Raw genomic sequence first — 23369 nt, forward strand, 5'->3', positions numbered from 1 at the left:
TCTACCTGTGCTTGAAGCTTATGCTCTCTTTCTCTGTGTACTTATGTAGATCTAGATCGACAGCGGCAGCATGCAGTGGAAGTGTACATGCCTAAAGCCGTTCAAGGAGAAGTTGGTTCTGCTCTAGCCTCCTCAGTTGCCTCAGGCTCAGCTGTTGCTGGTTTAGCATCCTTAGCTGCTCCAGATGTTGCATCTCTTATTGAGAAGGCCATAGCAAAACTACCTCCAGAAATAGCTGCTGAAGCCAAAGATCCCAAGAGGAAGGCCAAATCTCAAGACCCTAGATGGAAGTATGGGTGGTGGCCAGATATTGCAAAGAAGGACAGTGTGCAATGTATTTTTTGTAAGAAGATAACTCCATCAGGAATTAGTAGGTTCAAACAGCACCTTGCTGGAGGTTATGGTGATGCAATTAAATGTGGAAGTTGCCCTGAGATTATTGCCAGAGAGATGGATGCTTACATCAAGAAGCATACAAGGTCTGCAGTTGTGGTAGTTCCTGAAGTTCAACAAGATTCTAAAGAGGGTGAAGGTGATGAAGTTACTGAAGTTGAACCAGAGAAAGTGCCTAGTTCTGGGACAAAGACCAAGCAGAAGCAAGCACAAGAAAAGAAGAAAATAGCTCAAGCTTCCATCGCTGCCTATATGGCTGCTGCTGGTTCATCTAAACCAATAAATCAAAAAAACACCAAGTCAGTTGTTGCCATGCTTCGGAAGACACCAGAAGAGGTAGTTTCAGAAAGGCACAAATTCAAGACTTCTTAGCCTACTCTAGAGCATTGCACAAAGAAAGAGAACAAACAAGTAGTTGATGACCATGTAGCTAATTTCTTTTATGAAAATCGTATACCATTCAATGTCATTAACTCAAGAAGCTGGGAGATTATGCTTGAATCAACTGGACAGTATGGACCTAGGTACCGCTCACCATCCATGCATGAAATTAGGGAGCCATTGTTAGAAAGGGCTATCAACAAGACAATAGAACTGAGAAAGAAGCATGAGGAAGCTTAGAAAGAGTATGGTTGCACTCTCATGTCTGATGGTTGGATAGATACTAGCCATCGTCATCTAATCAATTTTCTTGCAAATAGTCCAGTAGGGACCTTCTTCCTAGGTTCAGTGGATGCATCAAGTGAGGTAGCTAATAAGGATATGCTAGCAGATTTGTTGGAGAAGCAAATTGACAAGATTGGAAGGGAATATGTGGTGCAGGTTGTCACAGACAATGGGTCCAACTTTAAGGCAGTGGGAAGGATTTTAATGGACAGGATCCCGCACTTGTTTTGGACACCTTGTGCTGCCCATTGCCTGAATTTGCTGCTGCAAGACATTGGAGAGATTAAGGAGTTGAACACTGTCATAAATTTAGCAAAGAAGGTGAGCAGATTTCTATACAAGCATGGGAGGATACTTAATCTAATGAGACAACAAATAGGTGGGGATCTTGTGAGGCCAGCTGTGACTCGGTTTGCTACCTCTTATCTCACTTTGGCAAGTATGTATAAAAATAAGAATGGCTTGAGAGCTTTAGTTGTCAGCGAGGAATGGCACAATAATCCCCTGTCTTTGTCTACTGAAGGCAAACGAGTTGAGGATATTATCTTGTCTGCGCTATTTTGGACTAAATTGGAATATTACTTGAAAGCTTCACAGCCACTTCTCATTGCTCTACGGATTGTGTAGATGGAGATGAGACACCAGCAGCTCTAGAGATCACTGCAGCTATGGATGTTGCAAAAAACACCATAAAAGAATCTCTAAAAGATAAACCCGATTTACTTGCCGAGGTAATGGTGTTATATGATAAGAGGTGGGAAACCCAAATGAAGCAAAAGCTATATGGGGCAGCCCTTTTCTTGAATCCAAGCAAGTTCTTTGCCATAAGGGAGAAAGACAAGAGACAAGCTGGAAGGTTAAGAGACATGTTCAATCAAGTTCTATGGAAAATGGAGACTGATGACGATGTGTCAACCAAGATTTCGCAGCAAGCTGATGACTATGAACAATCCGAAGGCGAAGGCTTCTCAATGCCTTTAGCTACAAGGGACAGAGAAAAAAAGAACCCTAGTAAGTTTATAACATTTTCTTTCCTTCTATTGTGCTGATTCTATTTGGCTATGTGTTGATTGTAGTCTAATTGTGTTTCAGTTCGGTGGTGGTGTTCCTATGGTGGCCATACATTTGAACTACAATGTTTAGCAAAGAAAATAATCAGTCTTTGCTACTCAGCATCAGGTTGTGAGCGTAGCTAGAGTGAATTCTCTAGTGTAAGTATCATTGCTAGAGTGTTAGTGTTATTGCAAATTGTAGATCAATGTGATGTTCTCATGTTAATTTTTTTCTGCAGATCCACACCAAAAAGAGGAATAGATTAGAGCACAAGAGGTTAAACAAATTGGTTTATGTCAGTTACAACAAAAAGATGACAAACATATTTCAAAAAAATCGAGAACTTGGTTGCAAAGAAAAGAGGAGCAACCCTCTCTTGCTAGAAGAGTTTCAGTGGGATAGTGAATGGGTGGATGAGAATTCTGAGGAGGTGCCTTTGGGCTGTTGTGGATGAAGTTATTGGTGCATTTGAGAATCTAAGGAGTCGTAACTTGCATAGGGCTGCTGCTACCCGTGCTGCAGCCAATGTCTAGAAGATTTATACTAGGAACAAGAAGCATCCTAGGAGGACTTCTACAGCACCAGATATATCTAGAGGGGAAGAAGATGATAGTGACCATGATGCCCAAGAAGATCAACATGCATCTGATCCTGTGGTACTAATGGAGGAGGATGAAGACACCCTGGAGATGGAGGAGGCTTTCGTGTAGATGCTGATTTACTTGAGTAGTTCTTATCATTGGCCATTTTGTCTATTTATGTACTGGACTTGATGTATGCACTATGCAGTATGCACTATGGCAGTGGCAGTGTGCCACTATACACTATGTAGTTGTGGACTGGTTTAAATTATGTGCTTTACTGTGTTAATTTGCTTTGTTGATCACTTCATTGCCTTTCACCTAATTGCCTTTGTTAATGTGCTTTATTTTTCTATAATTTTAGTTTGGCAGCAGCAGCCAACAAGACAAGAAAGGGCTCTGCAGTAGCCAGGTAAGTGGCCAGTTGACCTATCTATCTAGAGCAGTAGAGCCTAGAACATGTAGTATACTAGTGTGTGTGTATATATATGGTATATATCAGTCCCCATATGTAGGGGATGACCAGGGGACTCGTCCAGGGTCGATTAATCGTCCTGGACGACGACTAATCGTCCTGGACGGTCCTCAAGCGTCCAGGCTCGACCAGCCGTCCTGAAAACATTACATATGTGAACTTTTAGGTTTGTACATGTAAGCCATAAGGCATCTTTTGTTATGGAACATGGAAAGATGGTGGATAGATGCACGCTATAGTGATCCTCGATTCTAGTTATTCCGATTTCTAAGCTTCGCTCCACAATTTCCCTGTCATAAGCCAGGCCTAAGTCAGGAAACTGTGGATTGGGAAACTGCCTATCAATCAAAGAAATGTTGGATCAAGATGGTTAATATTATAGTAGGATACAATGGATTGAAACTGCGAGTTGTGTTCATTGCACTCTCTAAACACGTGATTAAACATGCCATTCTGCAAAAATTCAGAAATTACATGTTAGGCCTGGAAGAAACTAAAAGGAACTGCATCTATTAAAATCACAATGTTTCTGATAATGAAAGAGGAAGAGCAATATAAATAGTTTGGACTAAATGAGTTTTTTTTACTATATAATGGTAAAGTAGTACACAAAATTGCGCATGCTATCTACCATTAGTTTCCTTCTGAAGATTTCATAAAACATATTTGTTTACATCCAATTGAATACAAATGGCAAAATGTATGATAATTAGCATATAAATTATGATATATGATATATATATATATATATATATATATATATGTGTGTGTGTGTGTGTATATGTATGTAAAAGCATCTATGTCTTTACTTCGATGATTAGAAAAAAGAGTGATTTTTAAGGAGCATTTGACATGCCTCCGATCATGTTTTTTTAGAAAAACCGGGATTGTATTTCACATGAATAAGTCAAGGTTTACATGGCAACTTACAAAAGCACCCTTGAACAAAAAGAAAAATACATTTTGGTCCATACAAGGGTCACCTAGAGTCCCGGTTGTCTTCGTCACCGGCGAATGGAGGAGCCCCTCGACGAGCATCCACCGCACCAGAGGTAGGAGAAGATGCACACCGAGGTTGCACCTTGAAGCCAACGTCCTTCTCGACAAAGAAACTTCAAAGATTTTCATTGACACAACGAGTATCATGCCAAAAACAACATGCCGTAGAACCGTTGAACGCCCAAGCCAAAGAAGATGACCGCTGGCCATCCCGCCGCCGAGGAACATGGGAGTCGCCATAAGCATCACATGCATCTCCAAGTCGACGGACGACGAAGCAACCGAAAAGGGGAAAGAAACCGCCCAAACAGTTGCATGTAAACCACCACCCACAATCCCCAGAATAGTGGTAGGCATACCTCCCAAGAGCCTCTCCGGAGAGGGCATCGACGGTGCCCGTCCCGGAGAAGCCGAGGGAGGGACAAAAGCCCTCACCGATGAGATCCGAATCTTCAAAAGAAACCCCAGATCTGGCGAGGTAGCAGCCACCCAGCCCTTCGCCGCTGCCAAAACACAGACCGACGAGGTGGAGGAGGGGCCGACGAAGATTATTCCCTAACAGGGGCTATGCCTCCACCAATCGCACGCCGCATGGACCTAAACTTCCTAAACTAGGTAGTAGTATGTACAACGGTCGTCTCAATCCCCGTTCCCCGTCCTCTTCGGCGCCGAACCGGCCAGCAGATTGGAGGGGGAACAGAGGAAATCGACGTTGGATCTCGGTCGCCTCCCTTTCGCCCTCTTTCAACTGTAGCAACTAGAAGGGTCGAGAGGAGGAAGAGGATTCTCTCTCTCGCCCCGACCGTGAATTTGATCGATTCCAAGTTTGAACGACGTTTAAAAGGCCCAGTCCAACAGCAAGATAACTGGGCCTATTAGGCCGCTGGCCTAATCTGCACCGCAGCAGTCCTATAGAAAAGAGTCTAGCTCGTCCCTCCTCCCTCCCTCCCTTCGTGTCACCTTCACACCCCCCCCCCCCCCCCCCCCCCCCCCCCCCCCCCTTCCCTCACCTTCCAGAGCCCACTGCTCCCCGGCGGCGGAGATGAGCGTGTGGAACTACGTCGTCACGGCGCACAAGCCCACCAGCGTCAGCCACTCCTGCGTCGGCAACTTCACCAGCCCCAACCAGCTCAATCTCATTATCGCGTAAGCGCGCTAGCTAATCCCCCACTCCCCTCCTCCCCCGTCTTCTCCCTCTCGGCGTACGATCTAACTCGGCGCTCTGCTCCCAAATGCTCAAGCCGTTGAGATTGGGCGCTTTGCGGAGTCTCCTAGGGTTTTGGGACGGAGGTGGGGCGCGGCCTAGGGTTTGCCCTCAGCTGGACCACTCAGGAATGCGTGATTTCTCCTATCTCGTCTTGGCTGTTGCGGATTTATTTCTGCTCGGGATGATACAGGGAAGGGAAACGCGCCTAATTCCCTCCATATTCTTATTTTTTGATTGATCCCGGAGGGCCAATTGTTTTTTTGTACCACTAGTTATGCAGAATCTGAGACTAGCACAGTAAAACCCTACCTTGCAATTTGGCATTTCCTACTAGGGTGTTCAACAGTTGAGCTAATACAAAGTGGCACATAGGCTGGCGTGAGTCTCTCTGTATGTGCAATTCGTAGCTCATCAAGCGATAGACAGGAACATCAGATGTAGCAACCATATTCTATATACATGTTGAGGCGTTTGTGGTGAATTTGCTGCCTAGAAATACTTGTAACGACAGAGCTAGGATTTCTTTTTTGTCCGTTGCCAGTTCAATTGTCTGTACAATCCTTTATTAAGACACACATGCATCGACCTTTCAGGAAATGTACCCGGATCGAGATCCATTTGCTTACCCCTCAGGGCCTTCAGGTTAGTCATTTATAGAACTGTCAGCATATTACTACGATCTTCTGCATAATACCATAACGATTTTGTTTGCCTACCAGCCGATGCTTGACGTACCTATATATGGAAGAATTGCAACGATTGAGCTCTTCCGGCCTCATGTAAGCTAGTTTTCAGTTCATCCATCTGAGATACTTTATTTGTATTTGTGAAGTATTTTTATAAATGGATTTTCTGTTTGTGTCTTATCCCCAGAATGAGACTCAGGATTTTCTTTTCATTGCTACGGAGAGGTACAAATTCTGTGTTCTGCAATGGGACGCAGAAAAATCAGAGCTAATTACCAGGTTGGACAATTAATCTCCTGCCTTTTTTCTTTATAAAGCATGGATTTATGTTGCAAGTCCCACTTAATGTTGTCTGTAGGAAAGCATATTGTCATTCAGTAATATTTGTTGATTGAAATTTGAAACACCGGCGTCCCTATTTTGTATGGAAAATAATGGTTTATTTGTAATATGTAGAGCCATGGGTGATGTTTCTGATCGCATTGGCCGCCCTACTGACAATGGACAGGTGCAGATCTTTTTCAGTTTCAACCCCTACATTTGTCGCCTTAGAATATTATGAAAATTTTCCTTCAATTTGAAATTTTAATTATCCATCATTTTACAGGGTTTTGCGTGAATAGAGAGAGCAATATTTTACCTGTAACAGTAATACTAATGGGTGGCCTTTTATTTATTGTGTAGATTGGAATCATCGACCCTGACTGCAGACTCATTGGCCTTCATCTCTATGATGGCTTATTTAAGGTAAACATATTGTCTGCTTCATTAGGTTTATGAATTCAGACTTGTTCTTATTATAAAGATGCACTCTACATATCCAATACACACCTCTTATTTCCTTTCCTATCCTTGCTTGGCAGGTTATACCATTTGACAACAAAGGGCAGCTGAAGGAAGCTTTCAATATCAGGTATGAGTGTTGAAATTTCTAACTGTTATTTATTTGCTGAAAAATATTCATGTGATCTGGAAATGTATGTAGTAGTAACAATAAATATCGGAGCATGTGTGCACACTCATATTTCTGTCAATTGGTTAATATTTTTTTTGGCACTCTTTACAGTTTAGTTAGAGATTACCTTAATGTGCACATCGCTTAGATTTCTCCATTCTTCTATTTATTATCCATTTATCATTATCATAGAATTCATGTGGTTATCAATGTTATCAAGTTGTCTAGTCGATCCTAGTTGCCATGGGACTGACCAGGCGACTAGTCGCGATTAGTCGTTGACCAGGGTGACTAATCGGCCCTGATTGATCCTAGTCCTATATAAATTAGGACTAATATACCAAATATATACTAAAATACTATATATGTTCTAGAGTACAAATCGAGCATGAAGATAACTCTAGGGTGGTGGCTTCATGTAGGTTTGCAAATTGGGCTGAAAAACATAAGCCCAAGTGACCTAAGCCATCCCAGATGCAGTCCATGTCTTAAGCTGCCCAACAATTCCATTCTATTTTTGGTCGTCCGACTAATTGTGATTGGTCGACGACTAATCGGACGACCAGAAAACTAATCAGCCTAATTGAGTCGTAGCCCCTAGTTGAGTCCAGGATACCGACTAGGACGACTAATCGTGATTAATAGGAAGACTTGATAACACTTTATTACTGTCTCTTCACTTGATTGTCAATCAAGAAGCCAGTAGCTTCTTATTGCATCACGAAAGCATACTGATGTTCTAGCATTTATCTCATGCCATCTACAAATAGATATGTTAGCTACATTTACTCATTTGGAAAGTTCGTCACAAATCTTGATTTTTCACTAATGGTGATTAACTTTAACGAGATGATGAACTTTGATATTTTGAGTATATTGTCTAATAGTTAATGTTATGTTATCCAGACTATCTTACAGTTTGTATTTTCTTCTGTTAGACTGGAAGAACTTCAAGTACTGGACATCAAATTTCTGCATGGTTGTGTTAAACCTACTATTGTTGTCCTCTACCAGGTTTGTTCAAACTTCTTTATGACCTCTCCTTTGCTAGAAGAGTTTTGAACAATTGAACTGCATTTTGTTATGACTTGTGATAGTTGCTTTTGTTTATGTGATTTGCATCTTCTGTTTTACACTTCAGGATAATAAAGACGTGAGGCATGTTAAGACTTATGAAGTTGCACTGAAGGACAAAGATTTTGTTGAGGGTCCTTGGTCCCAGAATAATGTAGACAATGGTGCTGGTTTGTTAATACCAGTACCAGCTCCACTTGGTGGTGTGATAATAATTGGCGAGGAGCAAATAGTTTACTGCAATGCCAATTCTACATTTAAAGCGATACCAATAAAACAAGTAATCTCTTGCCTAGATCTCTTTAATTTTCTTTGTGGTGCCAACTTCATGTTGGTAGGTATCATGTCTACACTCTAATTCTTTTCTCCTTGATTTCTGATTTCCTGTCAGTCCATCATTAGAGCTTATGGACGGGTTGACCCAGATGGTTCTCGATATTTACTTGGTGATAATACTGGAATTCTGCATTTACTTGTCCTTACCCATGAACGAGAAAGGTAACAGCTTGTGCATTATTTTGAAACAGAAAGGCTCTTGCTAACGATTTTTCTGTTTCACCTTTTGTCATTTTAGGGTTACTGGTTTGAAAATTGAATACCTTGGAGAGACTTCGATTGCATCATCGATTTCATATCTCGATAATGGCGTTGTTTATGTTGGTTCACGGTTTGGCGATTCACAGGTAGGTCAAATGCTTTTTTGCCCTTCCATTTCTCCATGTTAGATGTAAAAAGAAAAATCCATGCCCTCCTTTATATTGTTCTTCGGAACATGTCTCATAAACATTCTATTTTTCTAACAGCTGGTGAAGCTGAACCTCCAAGCTGATGCAAGCGGTTCATTTGTTGAAATTCTTGAACGGTATGTTAATCTTGGACCGATTGTGGACTTTTGCATGGTTGACCTTGATAGGCAGGGTCAAGGTCAGGTGGTCACTTGCTCTGGGGCATATAAAGATGGTTCCCTTCGGGTGGTTCGGAATGGTATAGGGATTAATGAGCAGGTATTTTTATGGCAGTTTATTATTGCCAACTTCTTAATGTGGAGAAGTTTTGAGTTGTTATTTCCCCCTCCTGCTTGATTAGGCTTCAGTAGAACTCCAAGGCATAAAGGGATTATGGTCATTGAAATCTTCGTTCAATGATCCATATGACATGTACCTTGTCGTGAGCTTTATAAGTGAGACACGATTCTTGGCGATGAACATGGAAGATGAACTAGAAGAGACTGAGATAGAGGGGTTTGATGCACAAACTGAAACCCTGTTTTGTCAGAATGCGATCAATGATCTTCTTATACAGGTGCCTATTCTAATGACCATTCCGTCAATACCCTTTCTTGCATTTAGCACACTAGCGGCTAGCAAACTATTATTACCTCTCTCCACTAATGTAGTAAGGGGAAAGTTGTAGAAAGTAGATTTTAGCCATTTCTCTTACTGTATATTATCAGTTGCTACAAAATCAACACCATCCTATAAGTATTTTGAATAAAGATGTACTGATGCAGCTTTTGTATGCTAAACATGCATTTAATTTGATTAGTTGTTTCCCCTTTTTGTACATTTTGACGTCTGCCTATTCAATTCAAAACACCCTGTGTTAGTGGATATAAAAAATGTAGTGGGTATTTGAAGAAAGCTCCTTTTTTGTGTATGTTTGATAGATTAGTTTCCTGTCAGTTCATTTTTCATCATTTTAGCAGTTATGTGATATGAGTCATTTTAATCAACTATATCAATGTTTTACCTGTTGTTTTGAATGACAGGTTACTGCTAATTCTGTTTGGTTAGTCAGTTGTACCTCCCGGGAGCTAGTGGATCAATGGAATGCACCAGCAGGATTCTCAGTCAATGTTGCTTCAGCTAATGCCAGTCAGGTGCTTTTCCTTTTGGACTGCCTCCTGTCTTTCTTTAGAAATTTTGGTTGGGGGCATCCCACGTTTCAATGAGACAACCAATTACTCTTTTTTTGAAACCTAAAACTTTCCTGTCATTTTAGTAATATTCCCCTGTTATATCTCCCTAGTAGGTAATTACCAAATATGATCTGATCATTAGATGTGTAGTAATACAAACTTTGGGGGATGTAGTACCCTTTTGCCTTGTTGTCGATGCACATGTTGACGTGCATCCAGGTCTTCTTTTATCCAACATAAACCCAGGAGAGGAGTTAAGGGGCGGGTGTCATAAACAAGAAACATAGTGAGGTTATCAAAAGACTTTGTGTACATGCAATTGTAATCTAAAGGTACCTGTGCATTTTGAGTAGTCTGTCAGCCAAATGGAGCATTGTAACTTTGTGTAGTTATTATAATCCAGAATTACAGTGTCACCTTTACCTATTGCTGTGATTTTGTGCAGACATTTTTATCATCAGCAACCATTAGTCCAGACATATTTTTCTTGAATGTTCTAAGTACAAATGGATTTGAATGATTGGATGCCAATGCTATTTATTTTCTCATACTATTTTTTAATTTCACGTGTGTTGCAGGTTCTGTTGGCAACTGGTGGTGGCCATCTTGTTTACCTGGAAATTAGGGATGCTAAACTTGTTGAAGTGAAGCATGCACAGCTAGAACATGAAATTTCTTGTCTTGATTTGAACCCAATTGGGGAGAATCCACAGTATAGTTCCCTAGCTGCTGTTGGGATGTGGACAGATATAAGTGTTAGAATATTTTCACTTCCAGATCTTGAATTAATAAGGAAGGAAAATTTGGGTGGAGAAATTGTTCCTCGGTCTGTTCTGCTGTGCACCTTGGAGGGGGTATGCTCTTGAAAAAGCTTTTCTAAGCTCATCAAAAACAAGAATGGCTACTTCAAGTAACATATACATGTTCTTATTTTCTTTTTCAGGTTTCGTATTTGCTTTGTGCTCTTGGGGATGGTAACCTGTTCAGTTTTCTGCTGAATGCAAGTACAGGTGAACTGACTGATAGAAAGAAGGTTACCCTCGGGACCCAACCCATCAGCCTTCGTACCTTCTCATCAAAGGGTACCACCCACATGTTTGCTTCGTCAGATAGGCCAACTGTCATCTATAGCAGCAATAAGAAGCTTCTCTATAGCAATGTCAATTTGAAAGAGGTTAATCATATGTGCCCTTTCAATACAGCCGCTTTTCCAGACAGGTTTGTTCCTAGATTTTGTGCAATGGAATTACTTAATCTTTGAGTCAAGTACCTCCTGTATGTACTTGGGAATTGGGATCATCTATCAATTTGGCTGAAATGTTTTCACAAGCCATTTTGTGTAACCATCTTATCTTTGTGCAGTTCATGTATTGTGTTGGTAGACCTTAATTTCTTGACTCTGTGAAGCAACCTCCTTTTAATTCTTATGTACTTATAAATCTTATCATTAACAGTCAAATTAGGGAAAAGAAATGTTTTATAGCCTGCTGTTAATGTCTTTTGATTTAATTGTTTGATTTTTTTGATTGTTGCTAGTTGCATTCTACTTGATGCTCTGAGCTTGTGCTTCATTTGTGTCACTGGTCCAGTCTTTGTAGAGTTATGGTTTGAAAATGGTACCACTGTCTTAAGTTTGCTCTAGTTCACCCCTTGTTTTTCCAATGTCACAGTCTTGCAATTGCTAAAGAGGGTGAGCTTTCAATTGGAACTATCGATGATATCCAGAAGCTTCATATCCGCACAATCCCCCTTAATGAACAAGCACGTCGCATTTGCCACCAGGAGCAATCAAGGACACTAGCATTTTGCAGTTTCAAGTGCAACCAGAGTGTGGAGGAAAGTGAGACTCATTTAATACGTCTGCTAGATCATCAAACTTTTGAGTCCCTGTGTGTATATCCTCTAGATCAATATGAATATGGCTGCTCCATCATTAGCTGTTCGTTTGCGGATGATAATAATGTTTATTACTGTGTGGGAACTGCATATGTTATACCTGAAGAAAATGAACCAACAAAGGTAATATATCTGAAAGCATGATGTTTTACTAATACTAGTTAACTCCCTTTTAATACTTGTTCAATCTACTGCTTCTTGTAGTTTATTTCTGTGTGAACCTTGTCTATTTCTCGTGCACAAAATGCTTATGAATCGGCGCATCTTGTAGGGCCGGATCCTTGTATTTGCAGTTGAAGATGGAAGCTTGCAATTAATTGTGGAGAAAGAAACCAAAGGAGCAGTTTATTCGCTGAATGCATTTAATGGGAAATTATTGGCTGCTATCAACCAGAAGATTCAATTATATAAGTGGATGTCACGCGAGGATGGTTCACATGAGCTGCAATCTGAGTGTGGCCACCATGGGCACATACTTGCCTTGTATACTCAAACGCGTGGTGACTTCATTGTGGTTGGCGATCTGATGAAATCAATATCCTTGCTGGTGTATAAGGTGGGTCTTTTAACTGTTTGCTGGACTCACATTGCCTTATCTGTAATTTTTTTGTGTCAAGTTTTTTTGTTGGGCTGATTGCTAATGTTTTTACTTTTGGGCAGCATGAGGAAAGCGCGATTGAAGAGCGTGCTAGGGATTACAATGCAAACTGGATGACTGCAGTTGAGATGCTTAATGATGAAGTCTATGTTGGGGCGGAGAATGGCTATAACCTATTCACCGTGCGCAAGAACAGCGATGCAGCCACAGATGATGAAAGGGCCAGGCTTGAGGTCGTCGGGGAGTACCATCTTGGGGAGTTTGTGAACAGATTCCGCCATGGTTCACTCGTGATGCGTCTTCCAGACTCAGAGATAGGGCAGATTCCTACGGTCATCTTTGGCACAATAAACGGGGTAATTGGCATTATTGCCTCCCTCCCGCATGACCAATACGTCTTCCTAGAGAAGCTCCAGTCGACTCTTGTGAAGTACATAAAGGGCGTCGGAAACCTGAGCCATGAGCAATGGCGGTCGTTCCATAATGACAAGAAGACAGCGGAGGCTCGGAACTTCCTTGACGGTGACCTGATCGAGTCGTTCCTTGACCTGAGCCGGAGCAAGATGGAGGAGGTGTCCAAGGCGATGGGTGTCCCCGTGGAGGAGCTGTCCAAGAGGGTGGAAGAGCTGACGAGGCTTCACTAGTAGATGGATACGTAGATGCTTTACTTGTAAGCCTGTAACTTGTTGCATGTACATCCTATCTTTAGCATCTGTTTTGTGCTGTAGCAGTGTTGCAGTCGCATGTTGCAGTTCCCTGAGCTGCCTCCGCAGTTGCCGCGGGTCGCACAAGCAAAGTGTTCGCCCGTGGCTGTAGCCTATACCTGTCCTGCATTGTTGGTTGACCCGAATACTTTTTGAGCTGCCAGTTTGCTGAGATTGTTTTTGTTTATTTATGCTGAATGGAGAGATTAGTGGTGAATCCTGTGATGGTCCTAGATGAGATGGGTCGGCGTGAGTCAGGAGTAGATGCATTATAGGTGGGGAGCAGATGAGGTACTACTAGTAAGGGATGGATGACCGAATGAGACGGCAGTTGAGAGCTGTCTTGTCTTCTTTCTGGTAGAAGTAAGATAGTGGTGGTGGTCCAGTCCAGGCCCAATCCAATCATCAGTCAGGGCCAGCCTGGTCCATCTAGCTCCAGCAGGCAGTAGCCCGGCCCTTTGATTTGAACCTGCCGCTGCGAGCACACCCCGTTTGGGGGGCAGCGCTGCGCTAATGCGACAGCCACAGCCACAGCCACAGCCAGCCAGATCGAGCAAGCCGCCGACCCACCAAAACCACACCACAGCGCTGCGCCTCCCTCCCCCGTCTGTCTCTCTCTCGGTCTCCCCCCGCCCAAAGCCGAGCCTCGCGCTTGGCGCGCCTGTCTCTCTTTCTCTCCCTCTACTCCCTCCCGCACGGGCGCACGGGCACCCACGCCTCGCCATCCCGCTGTCCGGTCCACCGCCGCAACCTCTGCCACCCCGCGCGCGCCCCACCTCGCCGATCGCGGGGGGCTCGGACTCGCCGCCGCTTCGCCCTGTCCCGCCCCAGGCGCCCAAACCCTAGATCTGGTGCTGGATCCGCCGCCTCGCCGCCATGTTCTGGCGCATGACCGGCCTCTCCGCGGCCTCGCCCGTGAGTACACTCCTCTCTTGCCTCTTGTGCTGTGCCTCTCGCTCTTCCGTTCTGCTGGGAAGGTGGGAGGGTGTCGCCTCGCCAGCTGGATCAACGCTGCTCTGCTCTAGAGCCACGCCTGCTGCGCGTAGGGTTCGCTGCTGCCTCCGCCGCGCGCTGTAACGCCGTAGCTTTGTGCTGTCGAGACAGAGAGGCACACATTTCGTTTGTGGTCCCTGTCTTCTGTACCCTTACTTTTGTGGCATTAACCAAACTTGCTTTCCGAAGAAACAAAACAAATTAGAGAAAAATCTAGATCGACAAATGCCATCAGCACCAGCAACGGTTCCGTTGGTCTCCCTTTTGGCTTCTTACTGTCGAGTGTCGACCTGCTGAATCCTCAGACGTGGTGGATGTTGGAACAGCTTCCCTGTTCTGGGTTATGTTCTGTGACCACCGTTATGTTCCTGCCGTATGCACACGCTCTGCGGATGTTCCCCAAGGAAGGAATCAGATAAGCCTGGCTGGAGCTAGTTTGAGCGGATTCCATTGGCAATCATTTCCGCTTCATAAATAATAAACATTCTTTCTCTGGCTCTCTGCACACTGTTACTGTCTCAGTTGGGAACGTATTTTCTGTTTCTGTCGCATTACTATTTATGGGACTTCCTGTACCTGTGTCAGAAATTAATTTCATGTCAAGTATGCTTGCTGTTCATTTATTTCTTCCTCCCTTATGAAGAGTCAGAACACTTTATTCTGTTCAGATAGCACTCTTTGTTGAAAGTTTCAGTAGTACTAGTGCCCCCCTGTGGTAGTTTTCGTCTGGTTATCACTAGATGTGTTCTTTTGGTTCATTGTATTCATTTTATAGTAACTAACTATCTGTCTAGTGGATTGAGCATGTTTATTGGTGTCTCTTATTTATTTACTATGTTTTTTTTTACCATCTCAGGGCTGTTGTGAAAATTTACCAGCAAATACACTTGGACATCCCCATCCCACATGCCTAACTTTCTTTTTCTGTTGGCCAGGTGGATACAATTCTGGATAAGGAGAACTTTACGTTGGAAGAGCTTCTTGACGAGGATGAAATCATCCAGGAGTGCAAAGCACTGAATACTCGACTCATAAATTTGTAAGACCATTACCTGTTTTCAAGCTCCTACAGTTTTCAGCATGTCTAAGCTATTGTTTTATCACTCTATGAATTTTGCTTGTATTGCTGGTTTACTGGCAAAGGAATCCATTTATGATTTATGAACGAGTAATAAGATAGCAAAAGCCGTACTTACCATACTCACCCGTCCTTTTCAGCCATACTTAACTCCTATATGCATCAGAACTGCATACGGGGTTCTCTCATGCAAAGCTGAGAAACAGCTCTAATTGCAATTCATCTGCACATACAACCTTTTCATTTCATTCAAGATTGCTTTGCAATTTACTTCTGCCATTACGGTATGTAGGTTTGCAATTTACTCATGCAAAGCGGAGGAAGATGTTAGTTTGGAAGGTCAAGTAGTGCCTAGGAATGATACCTTTCGATATTTAGGATCAATGCTACAGAGGGACGGGGATATTGATGAAGATGTTAGCCATAGAATCAAAGCAGGGTGGATGAAGTGGCGGCAAGCGTCTGGTGTCCTATGTGACAAAAGGGTACCACAGAAGCTAAAAGGCAAGTTTTATAGGACGGCGATTAGACCTGCTATGTTGTATGGTGCAGAATGTTGGCCTACGAAAAGACGACATATTCAACAGCTAAGTGTCGCGGAAATGCGTATGTTGCGTTGGATTTGCGGTCATACAAGAAGGGATCGAGTTCGGAACGATGATATACGTGAGAGATTAGGGGTAGCGCCAATTGAAGAAAAGCTTGTCCAACACCGGTTGAGATGGTTTGGACATGTGCAACGGAGACCTCCAGATGCACCGGTGCGTAGTGGAATCCTAAGTCAGGATAGTAACGTGAAGAGAGGCAGAGGAAGACCGAAGTTGACTTGGGTAGAGGCAATAAAAGGAGACTTGAAAGGATGGAATATACCCAAAGACTTAGCCTTAGATAGGAGTGCTTGGAAGACAAATATTCATGTGCCTGAACCTTGATTGCTTCTGTTGGGTTTCAACTCTAGCCTACCCCAACTTGTTTGGGACTTAAAGGCTTTGTTGTTGTTGTTGTTGTTGCATTACGGTATGTAATTAGCTTAGCAGCATTGCACGCTGAATTAGTTCCTTTAGTTTCTAGGAGAACGGCTAAACACATTCTCCTTTTCCCAATTTTGTAAGATTCTTAATCATCATTTATTAAATTTGCTTCATTTTCTCATCTATTTCAGATGTTTCAACTGCTGTTAAATGAGTTTTTTTTCTCTGTGGTGAAACTAAGTGTTTATTTATGTTGAACTCCTTTTTTAGTTATATAAGTGTCCAGTCTTGAAAAATGTAGTAGTTTTATATGTTATAATAGTATATAGTGATTAGTGTGAACATACTGTGTAGCTTTCAACTGCGTTCCACCTTACTGTAGGCTTGTTTCCCTGCCTAAAATGTTTGAATTTTTGTATCTAGCTTGCGAGATAAGGCCCAAGTGCAGCAGTTACTTCGTTACATTGTGGAAGAAGTTCCAGAGGATTCAGAGAAGAAACAGTCTTTCAAGTATGCTATGGATATTTGTTGTTCATTGCCATGCCATATATTAAACTAGTTTGCTGATTAGCCTTGTCAAACTTCACTTGTCTACCTCTTGCAGGTTTCCATTTATCGCTTGTGAGATTTTTACTTGTGAAATTGACATTATTTTGAGAACCTTGGTAGAGGATGTTGAGGTAAATATATTCACTTGTTAGCATATTTCTTTGGAACATTTTACTCCACAAGTTTATGAACTTCGTTCTGTCTAACAATCTCCTTCCTTCTGTTACAGTTAATGGATTTACTTTTCTCATTTGTAAAACCTGACCATCCGCATAGCACCTTGTTAGCTGGTTACTTCAGTAAGGTACCCCCACCTCGTCTCCTCTTATTCCTGACCTCTTAATCATGGATAAAGTTGTCTTCAAGACCTCTGCAATGTACTTTTACTTCTAACCGTCACATGGGGCTTCACAATTCCCTTCTCTTGTTGCATTATGATGAATTATGGAGCTCAACCAGGTTATTTATCTTTTTAGGTGGTTATATGTTTGATGCTACGGAAGACTGCTTCTCTTATGAATTATGTTCAGGTATTGCTGATCTGTTCTGTAAAATGTAGATTGGTTCTACTGTGCCTTTTTTTCAATGTGTTGCTAAGTAACCTCGAGCTTGACCTGTTCTGCCTGCTTTGAATGCACATTCATATTCTGTTTTACCAACCAAAGATTGCTGATTGATTGTTTGCCCATGTCAGTGAACTTATTCGTGTAAGTCTTGTTGTGCTTACCTGCTTCTCCTTTGTTGTGTATGCTGTTGCCTTGCTCTTGCAGACTGACTGGAATCCATGATATATTATGTTGTTGACTTTGTATGGGTGCATAGAATATGATTTATGGTCTATTGATATTGGAATCCTTTATTTTCTTTGCGATTGTGACATCTCAGTTCTGCTCATTGCCCACACTGTCTTTGGATGCTATACATGCTGGAAAGATGGTATCATTTGTGTGCATTCCAATTTATGTTTGCTTGTCTTTTTTATTTTACCTTTTTGTAGGAGCATCCAAATATTGTTGTCCAGCTTGTCGACCTCATTGGTATCACATCAATAATGGAGGTAAGTAGTTATTGAACTCATTCCCCGTTTAGTTTGGTGAGTGCCTTTGGTTGGCGTTGTTCATCAAATTGATTGTAAAACAGGTGTTGATGAGATTGATTGGTGCTGATGAAACCATATACTCAAATTTCACGGATACGTTGCATTGGTTAGAGAATACAGATGTACTGGAAATGATTGTGGATAAATTTAGCTCATCAGTAAGTACACTTGATCACACAGTAACATAGTGCTATACGACATTTGTTGGGCACTAAACCATGTCATTATTAAGCTTTGGTGTGCGTAGAGTGTGTGTGTGGGTGGGTGTTTGGGTTCTTGTCCCGTATTTTCTTCTTAATATAACGAAGCGCAGCTCTCCTCCGTTTTCGAGAAAAAAAATGTCATTATTATGCTGTACTTGCAGTGGTTATGGAGGTTGGTTTGTTGTCTCAGTAGAATGCATATGTTTTTTTGGATATATTGTTAGTAAAGGGCTCATATATCTATGTTGCCTTGATCAAACAGGACTCTCCTGAAGTGCATGCAAATGCTGCTGAAATCCTTTCTGCCGTAACTCGATGCGCCCCTCCTGCTCTTGCTGCGAAAATATGCAGCCCAAGGTTTGTCCTTTTCATTTAATTTTTGTGCGATCAGAAAATGCAACTTTTGTGCATCATATCGCTTCCTTTGTCACTCAGCTATTATTATGTTCATTTTTCTTTACTTGTTCCTGGCATCAGTTTTGTTGGTAGGTTGTTTCGTCATGCTCTTGAAGAGTCAAGACCAAAATCTGTTCTGGTTCATTCATTGTCAGTGTGTATATCTTTGTTGGACCCCAAAAGACTAGCATCAGCCTCATACCAAGCATTTAGAAGCAACTTAACTCACGGGACGCTGGTCACAGCCAGTCCAGAAACAGTTGATGGTATGCTGGAGAGTTTAGGTGAGTGCTCTGTGCTTGATTCTTCCTACTTAGTGCTACTTGTATTGTTTATATGCTTTTCACTTGTTACACCCTTGCTTTCTGTCACACACATTCTCCTTGTTATGTGCACACCTGGCATGTTTAATGAAAATATGAAATGCTTGATTGCCTTTCCGAGGACTTACCAGTATACCTGTAATCACATCTTAGGTGACTTGCTGAAGTTACTGGACATTACTTCTTCTGAAAATGTTTTGCCTACAACTTATGGATGTTTGCGTCCGCCTCTTGGAAAACACCGTTTGAAGGTACGCTCAGACGCTGTGGATCTCTTATTTTTAGTTTGAGCATATATGATTAGTTTTCGTTTGCTTAAGACATTTTTTTCCTCCTGAATAAATTATTCCTTCCAGTTATTTGATGGAAGCATTAATGCTGCGTAGGGATTTTTAGACTTTACTGTTATTTAATACCATGCACGAGGATATATGATGGGGTAATTTCTGAGAGTGATATGCTTTCAATCTGAGTTTGATGGCCTCAACTGCTGTCCACCTTGCATAACTCTGCAGTTAGGCCAGGCTCAGAAGGTCCAATTAATCGTTTCCTTCATTCAACGTGTCTCTTCAGAGCCCTTTCCTTTTTATTTTGTTTTAATAAATTATACTTCTGTTTCTTTCAGATTGTAGAGTTCATCTCTGTTTTGCTAACAATTGGTAGCGAAATTGCTGAAAAGGAGCTAATAAACCAATCAGTGATAAAGCATTGCATTGATTTATTTTTTCTGTAAGTGGGCTACTGTGTGTTTTATTCCTTAACAGTCACTGTTAATGGAAAATCCTCATACATTGCCTGGTGCTGCAGGTACCCTTATAATAACTTTTTGCATCATCATGTTGAGAACATTATTGTTGCTTGCCTTGAGGTTAAAAGAAATCAATTGACTGACCATATCCTTAATGACTGCGGCCTTGTTGGTAAAGTCCTTGCCGCTGAAAAAAGTCCATCTCTGCCAGTGGTGTCTAATGGGGTAAATCTATTTCTGGATACTTGTCATCTTGTTTTTTTTTTCTTTGCTGGGCTATGTCGCCAGTATTTTGATTGTACCTTGTGTTTGTAGCCAACGTTACCGTCAGAAGGGAAAGAACCTCCAAGAATTGGGAATATTGGACACATAACTCGAATAGCGAATAAGCTCATTCAATTGGGAAATAGTGACAGCATGATCCAGAGTCACTTGCAGGTATTTCCAATTTCTGTTTCATCTTTGGCCAACAATTTGGAACTATTGTGTCATACTCATTTACATTTATAAACTTGTGTTTATAGGAGAACAGTGAGTGGGCTGTATGGCAAACAGATGTCCTGGTCAAACGCAATGAGGTGGGGAACGTTTACCATTGGGCATGTGGGTATGTTCTTTTCCCATCCTGGGCTTTTTGATTCTTGTGTACACTGCTGACACACTTGTGATTTATCTGTGGTAACTTGTATATTTCTTCCTGACCGTTGGCTAATGTTTTATGCTGCAGCCGTCCAACTTCTCTACATGATCGTGGGAGGGATAGCGATGATGACGACTTCCGAGACAGAGACTATGATGTGGCAGCACTTGCTAATAATCTGAGCCAGGCATTTCGATATGGGATATACAGCAATGATGACATTGAAGAGGTGATTTTCGTCAGTTTTTTTAGCAAAATTTTCTTGAGTTTTGAACATCTTGTTCTTTGGTAGCATGCTATAATTTTGTAGGGTGGTATTTAGAAAAAAAAGTGTGTTCAATTTCTGAATCTGTTATAATATCTTCACTGTTGCTGTTTTACAACTAAACGTTTCAACCATGTAAAAATAAAACCTTGGGATTCTCCCAGATAACTGAAATATACTAATATTACCTTCATTGCTAACATTATGCTGCTATCTATTTTATAACGTATTTCATGTTTGATTATTGCAGGCACAAGGATCCCACGAACGAGATGATGAGGTATGCTTACAGTACTATTTATGTAAATATTTATAGTTTTATTTACTTCAATACAGTTAATGTAAGATTGTTACATGGTCAATTCTTTTGATTTGATAATTAAAAACATATTGTATCATGCTATAACAGACATGGATTATCTATGAGCTTATTCCTGTGCATGTATTTCAGGATGTCTACTTTGATGACGAGTCAGCTGAAGTAGTAATATCTTCATTGCGTTTGGGGGATGATCAGGACAGGTAATTAATGTTTTTCAGTGACCTAAACTGTCCTTACTACAAGTAAGATGGCTTATAGTGTGCGCATTTTGCAACAGTTCCCTTTTCACGAATTCAAACTGGTTTACGTTTGATGGTGATAGAGGAATCAATGATCTCCTAGCTGCCTCTGTTCCTTCATCATCCCCCAATTCTGAAGAGATTTCCTTGAACACGGAGGAAACTGATGAAGTGCTAACTGGTGAAACCACTGGTACTGAGTCACTGCTGGAAAGTGCATCCCTTGAAAATGGTCCTGTTGAGGAGGCCAAGGAACTAGCAGAAGTTGCTAACGACAGTGATGCTACCACGGTCAGTGAGAAAATTTTGTGTACAGAAGAGGATAGTGCATCCCATGAGCCTGAAACCTCTGAGCGGCCTGTGGATGCTCAAGAGGGCCGGACTGGAGGTGCGGCTGAAGCATCAAGCACAGAGGGAGCAGCGAATGAACCTTGCAGCTCTTCTGAGCCTGGCAATGCCTTGCCTGAATCTGGTGACACTGATTGTCGCACTGCCAACTCATCTGAGCCTAATGAGATTGCCCATGAATCAGGATCACCTGCGGAGGTTGATGATGAAAAGAAATCTGAGATTGCCACGACAAATGAATGAAGCGTATGGGCTGGAATGGTACCACAAACCAAAGGCAGGATTGCTGACCTGATTCTTTTGCTGGTGAGCAATGCCACTTTGTTTTGCATCGCAAGCTCTGGAACCACGGACTACCATTCAGAAGCAGGGGCGCCCTACAATTTTAACAGCGCTTCTTTGCTATGAGCAGTCGATTGTTACTGCTTGGATGGGCATACTCGTGCAGCTGGTCACGCTCTGTTATGATCTCAGCTCATCACCATCCCACATGAACTTATTACGCCATATTAGCTGGTGGTTGATGCACGGGGCGTTTAATTCATTTGGTGGTTCCTGATTTTGGCTCAGGGGGGTTTATATTCTTTTGCTAGGGTACTCGAACTGTAATATCTGCTGTGAGTTTTTCCCTCATTTCTTATATCATCGTTCCTTTCTGATTAGCTGCCTCTGTAATTGTTATTTGTTCAGGTGCAAAATCTGCCTCTCTTTGTTTCTTTAAAACATGTAGTTCCATAAAAAAATAGGTACAAATGATTCTGGACGACCTGCTTAAGGCTGAGACCAGCTTTGTAACCATGGTGTGTCAGTGAAAGTTAGGATTTTCTACGGCCTATCGCTGCTCACATTAGTAGCATGCTGTGTTAGATTGATCTCTACCGGCTTGGTCCAACGACCGAGTCAAACCCTGACTCGTGCCCTGATCGGGGGCGCTTAGCCGTACACATGGCTGGTGCCCTTCCGTCGCGCAGCGCTATAAAGAGAAGGTGGGCCGGGGGCTCAAGGTATGAGGTTCGCCGCCGCCTACCGTACTCCACCTACAAACCCTAACCGATCTAGAGGGAGGCGCTGACAATGACGGGAAGCTCCACCGCCATTGTCCTCGACACTCGCTGCCATCACTCGACTTCACCCTAGGACGACGCCATCGTCGGACACCGTTGCCATGGCTTCCTCCTCCACCAAGTTCGATGGTCAACGACTTCTATTCTCTATCTCCCTCTCTCTCTATCTAGTTCATGTTCTAGGAAGAACTCTCCGTTTTATCCCGAATAGGAAAGAAACCACCCGTTAGATCTACTCCTAGTTGACCTAGAGTTTTAAGAATGGTATCAGATGCCTACACTAGCGTGTAGATCTAGTTCAGGGAAGAAAATAGAATGAGATGAACGAAACCCTAACCCTAAAGAACAGTGGACGGAGGAGAGGGGGACTCACCAGGGCTCCTCTGCCTCCGTCACCATCGTCGTCGCGCGGGAAGAAGCATCACTGTCTCGCAAGAGAACGAGCTGGGCCGCCACAAATTGCTGCATCGCCGGCGCGCGAGCTTGGGCTCGGGCTCAGAGCACCGCCGCAAGGCCGCTCGACGGCGGCGCTCTCACCCTCGGGCAAACGCGCGCGCCGACGAGGGGGCCTGTGGCAGCGCCGCACTCCTCCGGCTGCCACGCGCGGCCATCGCTCCGCCGTCTTCGGACGCCGCGCGGCGAAGATAGAGAAGGGGAGGGAGAGAAATGACCTAGGGATTGGGGGAGGCTAGTCGGCTCGCCAGTTTTTGATCCGTTGAAATCAAAGGTGAGCCGTCCGATCCAGATGGACGGCCTGGGATGGCTCGGCGTTTTCGCGAGTTGGGCCACGGGCCACTAGTTTCGACCAGGCCAAATGAAAAGGAGCACCTATATTCTAGTTTCATTATTTTCAGAAGCTTTTTTGCTGAATTTTGTTTCAATCTTTGCTCAAATTTGAACTTTTCGGAAAAATTTGTTCAGAGAAT

The 23369-nt window shown here is 42.6% G+C and overlaps 2 protein-coding genes across 2 annotated transcripts; both read left to right on the top strand.

Annotated features, from left to right (window-relative positions):
- Window positions 1–5160: 5160 nt before the first annotated feature.
- Window positions 5161–13422, top strand: LOC136516566 (DNA damage-binding protein 1-like). Its single transcript, XM_066509993.1, has 19 exons — window positions 5161–5313; window positions 5968–6016; window positions 6094–6153; window positions 6248–6339; window positions 6517–6568; window positions 6745–6807; window positions 6924–6973; window positions 7954–8029; window positions 8157–8369; window positions 8481–8587; window positions 8664–8772; window positions 8893–9093; window positions 9176–9391; window positions 9858–9968; window positions 10586–10861; window positions 10951–11225; window positions 11678–12026; window positions 12175–12459; window positions 12564–13422. Exons 1-19 carry the CDS (start codon window positions 5210–5212, stop codon window positions 13143–13145), a joined length of 3270 nt encoding a protein of 1089 aa, XP_066366090.1. The 5' UTR covers window positions 5161–5209; the 3' UTR covers window positions 13146–13422.
- Window positions 13423–13734: 312 nt separating this feature from the next.
- Window positions 13735–22102, top strand: LOC136516555 (uncharacterized). Its single transcript, XM_066509977.1, has 19 exons — window positions 13735–14120; window positions 15134–15237; window positions 16671–16757; window positions 16852–16927; window positions 17026–17100; window positions 17273–17326; window positions 17794–17853; window positions 17937–18053; window positions 18361–18455; window positions 18576–18778; window positions 18971–19068; window positions 19443–19546; window positions 19625–19790; window positions 19881–20003; window positions 20090–20172; window positions 20293–20434; window positions 20721–20750; window positions 20922–20992; window positions 21070–22102. Exons 1-19 carry the CDS (start codon window positions 14082–14084, stop codon window positions 21620–21622), a joined length of 2280 nt encoding a protein of 759 aa, XP_066366074.1. The 5' UTR covers window positions 13735–14081; the 3' UTR covers window positions 21623–22102.
- The last annotated feature ends 1267 nt before the right edge of the window (window positions 22103–23369 follow it).

This window comes from Miscanthus floridulus, chromosome 17 (genome assembly GCF_019320115.1).
Source record: "Miscanthus floridulus cultivar M001 chromosome 17, ASM1932011v1, whole genome shotgun sequence".
NCBI classification, from domain to species: Eukaryota; Viridiplantae; Streptophyta; class Magnoliopsida; order Poales; family Poaceae; genus Miscanthus; species Miscanthus floridulus.

What these genes read in the sequence shown, in the direction of transcription:
- LOC136516566 (XM_066509993.1), top strand. Translation starts at nt 5,210, where the DNA reads ATGAGCGTGTGGAACTACGTCGTCACGGCGCACAAGCCCACCAGCGTC. An exon ending in TTACCCCTCAGGGCCTTCAG is followed by an intron (nt 6,017 to 6,093) that starts GTTAGTCATTTA and finishes TTTGCCTACCAG; the next exon opens with CCGATGCTTGACGTACCTAT. An exon ending in TGCTGTGCACCTTGGAGGGG is followed by an intron (nt 10,862 to 10,950) that starts GTATGCTCTTGA and finishes TTTCTTTTTCAG; the next exon opens with GTTTCGTATTTGCTTTGTGC.
- LOC136516555 (XM_066509977.1), top strand. Translation starts at nt 14,082, where the DNA reads ATGTTCTGGCGCATGACCGGCCTCTCCGCGGCCTCGCCC. An exon ending in TGGATAAATTTAGCTCATCA is followed by an intron (nt 18,054 to 18,360) that starts GTAAGTACACTT and finishes TTGATCAAACAG; the next exon opens with GACTCTCCTGAAGTGCATGC. An exon ending in GCGAAAATATGCAGCCCAAG is followed by an intron (nt 18,456 to 18,575) that starts GTTTGTCCTTTT and finishes TCCTGGCATCAG; the next exon opens with TTTTGTTGGTAGGTTGTTTC.